This window comes from Galeopterus variegatus, unplaced genomic scaffold, assembly GCF_000696425.1.
Source record: "Galeopterus variegatus unplaced genomic scaffold, G_variegatus-3.0.2 Scaffold11151, whole genome shotgun sequence".
NCBI lineage: Eukaryota > Metazoa > Chordata > Mammalia > Dermoptera > Cynocephalidae > Galeopterus > Galeopterus variegatus.
Genome location: NW_007737262.1, coordinates 36940 through 46318, shown reverse-complemented (window position 1 = coordinate 46318; position 9379 = coordinate 36940). Strand labels below are relative to the sequence as shown.

The 9379-nt window shown below is 45.0% G+C and overlaps 1 protein-coding gene across 1 annotated transcript in view; it reads left to right on the top strand.

Moving 5' to 3' along the window:
* The first annotated feature begins 500 nt into the window (after nt 1-500).
* Nucleotides 501-9379, top strand: part of ENTPD6 (ectonucleoside triphosphate diphosphohydrolase 6 (putative)) — a 25769-nt gene continuing 16890 nt past the window's right edge. Inside the window, 1 exon segment of the mRNA XM_008594616.1 lies at nt 501-700. Coding sequence (XP_008592838.1) covers nt 502-700 — 199 coding nt within the window. The 5' untranslated portion in view covers nt 501.

Genomic DNA, 9379 nt, shown 5'->3' with positions numbered 1-9379 from the left:
CCACGGACCCAAGAGAAGGTCAGACCACCTGCCGGAATGGCTGCCGACCTCCGCGCCTGCGCAGCTAGGTCCGCAGTGCCCCACCAGCCGCTGACGACGTGGACGTGGACGTGGGCGGGGCTCAGCCTCAGGATCCGTGGGTCGTGTTTCGTGGGTGGAGAGCGTGGTGACGCCGGCCGGGGCGGGAGTACCGGGTAGGAAACCACCCGCTGTGGGCCGTCCGCTTCCCCGGGGGCTCCCACCTGGGTGGGTGGGGTAGAGGACGCCGTGTAGGGTAAGCGGCGGGGTCTGCCCGGCCCAGGGTGACTGGCTGCAGGTGGGCTTCCCCGTGCGCAAACGCGCGCCCTGGCGTCGGGGTCGGAGCAGAGGAGGGTCGGGATGCCCAGGGTGCAGGCTTACGCGCTTGGCGACTCTCCGGTCCAGAGCGGCAGCGCCTGGAAGGCGGCCTCAGGGTCACTCGCACCCTTGGTTCCCCCCTGGACGTCTGGACTGTGCTCACCCATGGGGGGCGCATTTAGTGTTCGGGGCAAGGGGGTGAGCCAAGTAGCAGGGGTCTCAACCCGCAGGCACCCCGCAGCCCTGCTGCATTCTTTCATTCAGCTAGCATCTGCTGCCCCGTCCCCCAGCTCGGGGCCAGGCAGAACAGGCAGGCCCCTCCGCTCCTGGATCTCACAGGCCGGCTGGGAAGCGCAGGAAACAGGTAAGCTCATGCGGTTCAACCGGTCCTGAGGATGTGAGAATAATTAGCTCTGGCGTTGGGATGGTGGCCAGAAGAGCACAGAAAAGGTCAGAGTGGTTCTGTCTGGGCTGACCTGTCAGCCACCAGTGTTCCAGACTGAGAGAGGGAGTGGCTCTGAGGTGGACAAAGCTGGACACCAGACTGGATTCGTTCAGCGGACAACACCCCAGAGCCGGGAGAGAGTGGAAGAAGAGAGCGAGAGGGGAAGGACCGGGACAACATGGAGGGAGGGTGGTTTTTATTCTAAGTGCAAAGGAATCAGTCATCTGGAAGTGCCTGGAACTCTAAGCCCCTCCAGGCACCTTTATTCCAGAATTATGTGTAACGAGCCATACATCCTACATCAAACAGAATACAGGGCATGTCCCAGCCGCTACCCCCCAGAGGGGGAATCTCAAACCTCTGGGAAGGAGGTTCCTTGGGGAGAGAGAGGGTGAATGTGATTATGAAACCTCTCCATCAGACCCACTGTGAAAGAGCCATGGAGAGGGGAAGAATAGACTTAGTCTGTGGGAAGATTCCCTGTTGGTGATACCATTGTGTTAACAATGTAGTAATTCTTGAAAAATCTGCAAGCATAATTTTACAAATCCAGAAACTTTTCTGTTCCTCTACTCCTGCCCTGGAAAGAGTCAGCTGGCTAATGTGTGTGTCTGTCTCCCTGTTGGAGCTTCATGTGGAGAACCAGAGAGGTGGACAGCCAATTGTGTAAAGAGGTCTGGAAGTGCCTTCCTTCCCACTTCATCCTATGAAAAGGAAACAGCAGTTGGTGTTGACAGGGCTGATGCCCAGACGGGAAGAAAAGTCCATGTAAATTCACTAGGAGAATGAGTGGTAGTTTGCTAATGTGCTGTATTTTGGGGATACATTTCTAGCAAGTGTGGCAGTTATTTGCGGTCATGGCCCTTTCCTTTACTTTAACTGAAAACATGTTAGAAATTTACCACCAGATTAGGCAGCCATCAATCCAAATCCGATAGAACTTGTATTTCTAAGAGCCGACTTCCTGCCCCAGCTCCTAGAATGCCAAGGCAGGCTCCTACCTCCGACAACACTGCTCCACACTCTGATTCTCCTCCCTGACTCCTACCTGAAGAAATTTACCACCAGATTAGGCAGCCATCAATCCAAATCCGATAGAACTTGTATTTCTAAGAGCCGACTTCCTGCCCCAGCTCCTAGAATGCCAGGGCAGGCTCCTACCTCCGACAACACTGCTCCACACTCTGATTCTCCTCCCTGACTCCTACCTCCACCTGACAGAGGGTGCTCCCCACCAGCAGGAGCCAAACCTCTCTGTTTGCCTCTGTGCACCCTACTTCCCTCCCTCCACTTCCCCCTCATTCCCTGCCTGGCTTACCTTCCTTACAGCCTTGCTCTACACTCTCTCCTTAAAAACCGACTAACATTTTCTTGGTAAGCCTGTTAGGGAGGGTCTGATCAGCACATTCACATTGCAGCGTTAGTGGTACCCACGGTAATGTGGTTTGCCCCTCCTGCAGGTGTCTTAGCTGTAGGCAAACACCTTAACCAAAAGGAATGAAATTGGTGTTTAGATTTGGGCTTCAGGCATGGAAGTGGCCGGTGGGCTGGACTCTTCCCAGTTCTACACTCAGTCTTGTGTTCTGTTAGGATTCTGTTTATGTCATCCTGAACTTGTCGGTGTGTAACTTCAATAATTATGTGTATGCAAGTTTATGTGAGTGTTTTTTGGATGTCTAAAGTAGAATCTTGTATTTATAGGGAAAGTGAATTGATAAAACACCTTCAATTTGGAAGCCGAAGCCCTCTTCTTCTGTGCTCTGCCACGTGCCAGCTGCCCCATATCAGGCAAGTCTCTTTGCAAACACTCTCAGGGACTTGGTGCTGTCCTGTGGAAAACAGGCCTTATGCGGCTCTGAACACAGGAGATGACATATAAAGGGTATTTTTTTAAATGGCTGTGGCAAACAGTATGGAGACAAATTTGTTAAAGAGCAACTTTTTCTGCTGAATTTAATATACCACCTGTTAATCTGATAACATAGATTATGGTTCTTAGACTAACACAGTACATAATAAGACTTGATTATGCAAAGAGAGTTTTATAAAACACTTTCAGTTATAAGATGTTAGTATTACTTTTGTGATCTCCCTATTCATCCCTGGAAATAACTGCTTTAGAGCTTTCTCTATAAATACTTTTAATTTAATTAAACATTTAATGATTGCCTAGAAACCTGAAACGTAGAGTACAGCAGCCTAACAAAGGGAGGCCTTTAAAAGAGGCATTTGTAGGGTGAGGGCTGGCTGCCTTTAGCGGGGCTTTCCCCATGCCACGTCTCCTCTCCTGGTCTCAGTTGACATCCCTTAACGCCACCCCCAGACCTGTCATCTTTCACAAGGGTCAGTCCCATTTCTGGACTGATGTCCTTCTCTCATATCAAGCTAGGTATGTAGAATACCTGGTCACTGCTGTCTCCTGCCAAACGGCACCTTCCCAAATGGCCGTCACGCAGGTACTGGAGCACCGTTGATGCCTCCATCTTTTTCTTCCTGTCTGATCTGCCTCAGTAAATTACTAAGCCATCAGCAAGCCTCCTTCAGCAAGTGTTGACTGAGCAGCTGCTGGACTCTGGCCTGGTGTTGGGTATTAAAGGTTCTAGGATGAATGAGCTGGCCTCTGCTCCCCAGAGGAGAGAGAGGTGCAACCAAATAACTCCACATGTAAGTTCCTGTGGAAGCATGTAGAGCACCAGGGAGCCCAAGTGACGACTCTAGTAGCCAGGGTTCAGAGGCAGAGAACATCTTGGAAGGGTTTTAAGGGGTGTGGAGTAGGGCCAAAGGAACAGGATACTAAACAAACAAGCAAAAAAACAACATTGAAGGCAGGAAGCAATCAATAAGGCATGGCCTGTCACCATTGTTGAAAGAATGAGGCATGATTAAAACTGAAACAGTTTGAATTTGACACAGTGGGCAGGCTCTGCCCTCTTCATTCCCCATCCACCACCCCCACCACTGCCTTACTCTCACATCTGCACAATTCATTTATGTTACCTGACTGGCCTTGGACCCATCGAAGGGTTTCTTTTTATTCTGATAAAACATATATAGCATAAAACTTATCATTATAACTGTTTTTAAGTGTATAGTTTTGTGGCATTAGGTACATTCACATCATTGTGCAGCCATCACCACCATCCATCTCCAAAGCTTTTTCATCTTCCCCAGCTGAAACTCTGTACCCAGTAACTCCCCAATTCCCACCATCCCCAGCCCCTGGTTTCTGTCTCTATGAATCTGACTGCTCTAGGTACCCCCTGTGAGTGGAATCATGTAGTATTTGTCTTTTTGTGACAGCTTATTTCACTTAGTATAATGTCCTCAGGATTCATCCATGTTATAGCATATGTCAGAACTAACTTCCTTTTTGAGACAGAATAATATTCCATTGTATGTATATACCACATTTTGTTATCCAGTCATCTGTAAGTGGACATTGGGTTGCTTCCACCTCTTGGCTGTTGTGAATAATGTTTCAATGAATGTGATTGTGCAAATATCTCTTCAAGATCCTGATTTCAGTTCCTTTGGATATATATGAGGGGTCTTCAAAAAGTTCATGGAAAGACTAGTATTATCTTTTAATACTATTTTTTCATGAACTTTTTGAAATACCCTTCTTTTTACCCAGAAATGGAATTTTCAGATCGTATAGTAGTTCTATCTTTGATTTTTGGAGGACGCTCCATACTGTTTTCCATAGCAGCTGCACCATTTTGCATTCCCACCAGCAGTGCACAAGGGTTCCAGTTTCCCCATATCGTCACCAACACTTGTTAGTCTCTGGTTTTTTGATAGTGGCCATCCTAATGTATCCTAGTGATATCTCATTGTGGTTTTACCTTTCTCTAATGATTAGTGATGTTGAGCATCTTTTCATATGCTTGTTGTCTATGTGCATATCTTCTTTGGAGAAATATTTGTCCGTTTTTAAATCAGGTTACTATTTTTTGGAGTTCTTTATATATTCTGATTATTAATCCATTATCAGATCAGATACATGGTTTGAAAATATTTTCTCCCATTCTGTAGGTTTCTTTTTCATTTTGTTGTTTCCTTTGCTGTGCAGAACTTTTTAGTTTGATATATTCCCACTTGTTTATTTTTGCTTTGGTTGCCTGTGCTTTTGGTGTCATATTCAATAAATTGCCACTAAATTCAATGTCACAAAGTGTTTCTCCTATGTTTTCTAATAGTTTATAGTTTTATGTCTTATATTTAGGTTGTTAATCCATTTTGAATTCATTTCTCAACTTCATTCTTTTGCATGTGGATATCCAGTTTTCCTAATATCATCTGGCAGAATTAATAGTGAAGCCATCTGGTCTGGGGCTTTTCTTTGTTGGGAGGGGTTTTTTTGGTTTGTTTTTAAAGTTGACTGGTAAGGGGATCTTAACCCTGGGCTTGGTGGTGTCAGCACCACACTCTCCCAAGTGAGCCACCGGCCGGCCCTGGGAGATTTTTGATTACTAATTTAATGTGCTTGCTAGTTATAGGTGTGTTCAGATTTTCTGTTTCTTCATGATTCATCTTGGTAGGTTGTGTGTTTCTAGGAATTTGACCGTTTCATCGAGGTTATCCAATCTGTAGGCATACGGTTCTTGTATAGTTCTCTTATAACCATTTTCATTCTGTAAAATCAGTAGTAATAGCCCCTCTTTCATTTCTAACTTTAGTTATTTGAGTCTTCGCTCTTTATTTCCTAGTCAGTCTAGTTAAAGTTTTGTCGATTGTGTTGATCTTTTTGAAGAATCAACTTGGTTTTGTTGATTTTCTCTATTGTTTTTCTATTCTCTATTCTCTATTTTTCTTTCATGTGTTCATTCTTTTTTTTTGGCAGGTGTACAGGGATCTGATTCCTTGACCTTGGTGTTGTAACATATTCTCTATTTTATTTTCCTCCTCTAATCTGCATCATTTCCTTCCTTCTTCTAGCTTTCTGTTTAGTTTGTTCTTCTTGTTCTTGTTCTCTTACGTGGGAAGTTAGGTTGTCGGTTTGAAGTCTTCTTCTCTTTTAATGTGTTCACAGCTATAAGATTCCCTCTCAGCACTACTTTTTGCCCATAAGTTTTGGTATGTTGTGTTTCCATTTTCACTTATCTTGAGGTATTTTCTAATTTTCCTTGTGATTTCTTCTTTACCAATTGGCTAAGAGTGTGTTTAATTTCCGCATACTTATGAATTATCCAGTTTTCCTTCTGCTACTGATTTCTAGTTTTGTTCCATTGTGATGGAAAAGATACTTTATATGATTTTGATTTTTTTAAATTTATCAGACATGTTTTGTGACCTAACACATCTTCAGTCGTAGAGAATGATCCATATGCACTTGAGAAAAATATGTACTCGATACTTCCTTAATGTTAATCACATACAATAACTTTTCCTGTAGTGCTCCACCTACCCCCCACCTTATGTTATTGACATGTCACACATTACATCTTTATATATTGGGTACCAATTAACATGGGTTTATAATTATTTTTTTGCATTTATCTTAAACTTCGAAGAAAATAAAAAGTGGAGTGGCAGACCAAATGTATAATTATACAGGTTTTTATATTTGTCCATTTATTTACCTTTGCTGGTGATCTTTGTGTTTTCTTACAGCTTTCAACTACTGTCTAGAATCCTTTTATTTCAGCTTCAAGGACTCCCTTTAGCATTCTTGTAGGGCAGATATAATGGTAATGAACTCCCTCAGCTTTTATTTGTCTGGGAATGTCTTAATTTCTCCCTCCTTTTTGAAGGATAGTTTTTGCTGAATATAGAATCCTGCATGGACAGTTTTTTCTTTTAACAGTTTGAATGTATCATTCCACTGCCTTCTGCCTCCAACATTTCTACAGAGAAATTGGCTGGTAATCTTATTGAGGCTTCTTCGTACATGATGAGTCACTTTTCTTTTGCTGCTTTCGAGATTCTGCCTTTGTTTTTCTGCAATTTGATTATATTGTGTCTTGGTGTGTGTGTCTTTGAATTTATCCTATATGGAGTTCACTGAGCTTCTTGTGTGTTTGTGTTCATGTCTTTCCTAAACTTTGGAAAGTTTTCAGCCGTTATGTCTTCAGATAATTTCTCTGTCCCATCCTCTCTCTCTCTTCTCCTTTTGAACTCCTATATTGTGTATATTGGTCCACTTGATGGTGTTCCGTAAGTCCCTGAGACTCTGTTGACTTTTCTTCATTCCTTTTTCTTTTTGCTCCTCTGATTTGATCATTTCATTTCATTGATATTTTCATTTTGTTTTTATATATAATTTTCCTTATTTCTGTTAATTCTTTGTGTTTTCCTTTAGCTTTTTCAGAATTTTTAAAGCTGTTTTAAAGTCTTTGTCTAGTACATTCAATGCATATGATTCTTCTGGGTTGGGTTCTGCCGTTTTATTTTTTTCCCTTGAATAATACATGTTTGCCATTTATTTTTATTACTTTTTCTTGAAAATTGGGATTTTGGGGGAAAAAAGCTGCCCCTTCCGTTCTTTACATACTACCCATGTATTGAGAAAGACCTTCACTAATTAGTAGCATGTATCTGAGCCTTGGNGTGGCTTTTTCTTAATTGGCTGTTCTCCTGGTTGCTGTAGATCTCTTACTGTTCTCTAGAGAGCCTATAAAATATTGTAGACAGTCTCCAGTTGTTTTTAATGTTTCTGTGGAGAATGAGGGCCTTCAGCTTCTTGTTCCGCCCTCTTGCTGTGTCCTCTCCCCATAAAATGATTTTAAACAGGAACTTTTTGGTTTGTCTGGTGATCATATGGGAGATGGATGGGGTGGAGGAGCACCGTTCTCCATCTAGGTGAGACAAGCTGGGTCCCTGCCCTCGTAGGCTCATGGCTTAATGGGGAGAAACAGACCTTTGAGAACTAATCCCACATACACTGACATCATTATGGATGGTGATGGGTGCAGGGAGCTCAAAGAGCACATGACGGGGGATATTCAGGTTGGGGGCATTGGGGAAGATGATGGTGATAATATGTCGGAGGCGGCTTCGGGGTAAGGATGATGTTGGCCAGGTTGGTGAGTGAGCATTCTGGGAATGGGTGATAGTGTGTACAAAAGGCCTGAGACAGGGAGGAGGAGGAGGCATGCTGTTCTTTGAGCACCATAAGAAAGATGAAAGGAGTGTGAGTTGAAGCTACCAGGGTCAACACGGGCCAGGCCCACACAGGATAGTGACATGATCCTGAGAGCATTGGGAAGCTCCCTAGAGCAGTGAGACCCAAGAGAGGTCCCAAGTAAGTCAGGAGCCATAGGCTAGGCATGGAGGCTTACTCCTCGGCACCTGTCAGAAGAGCCTTTCTGCAGCCTTGCATGTGGCACATGCTTAGGGAGGGGTGGTTTGTCCTGTCCCCTGCCTCAGCTTGGGTGGCTGGGCCACTGATGAGGCCTCTTCCCTGGGCCGAGGACACAGAGGCAGTGCTTGTCTGACCTGAGCTCCAGGGGCTTGAGGGCATCCAGGTGTGGCTTCAGGCTGGACCCAAGAAAGGAGGAGCCAAGGAAGGGCTCTGTTCATCCTAGTAGTGCTCTGCTGAGGCAGCCTCAGGTGGCGTGCAGCTGCCACAGCCTGCCCCCTGCACCTCCCTACCCAGGCAGTGCAGCCATGCTATCCACCAGCCCCTCACTGTCCCCGGGTCCAAGGCCATGCCCCCTCCTGCCGTCCCTCTGTAAAGCCAGTGTTGAGTGGCATTTTCTCTATGGCCTGCCCTGAGCACATTGGATCCCCAGACAGTGTCCTGAGGTGGTTTCCACACTATGGCTGAGGAGACTAACACCCCATGAGAAGTAAGTTGCCCCCATCACACACTACCATGGGCAGAGCCTGAACCCGTGTCCTGCTTCCAGTCCGGCACCTGTCTCCTGCTCCTGTAGGAGTGGCCACTCCACTCACCACGACTGACCGAGAGAGTGAGGGACGGACAGGTGGACATTCACCGAAGGCAGCCCTGAGCGTCAGGCACCTCTTCTCGTCCTTGGAAGCCTCGGGTTCCCACACACTGCCTTGCATCAGGAGCTGCTAATAAAACTCAACAAATGCTTTCGTTTTGGGGTGTATTGAACCAAAAATTATGGTGCCAGACTAATCTATTTTGCTACTCGGGTAGAATTTTTATAGGCTTTGAAAGTACACAGATGTTATTTTCTCCTTGGCAGTAATGGATTATGTGAATGAAAAGAGGCATCTGTTGGGAAACTTCCAGAAAAAAGAGCTGCATTTTTCAGATTTGTCTGGGGCTCTCTGTAGTTGCCTGAGGGTTGGGATTTTAAACCTTTTGAAGGAAGAATAAGTGAGGATTGAAAGAATGGGTTGGATGCATGTTTCTGTTCCCTTAAGTGTTTTGGGGACACCATTTACATATGGCTTTTTTATATAAATAGCAACACATCCCAACACTGTCTGGGGGAGAAGCACTTAGAGGAACCGCAGCTGTGGTCTGTGACCTAATTAACCACCTGCAAGGTGCACAACCTTGGGAAGGTTATCTGGTTTTTATAAACCTCAGTTTCTCTTCTAAGAAATGGAGATCTGATCCTCCAGAATTATTATGAGGATCAGATGAAGCTTCTGATTCCAGGTGGGGATGCAGACGGG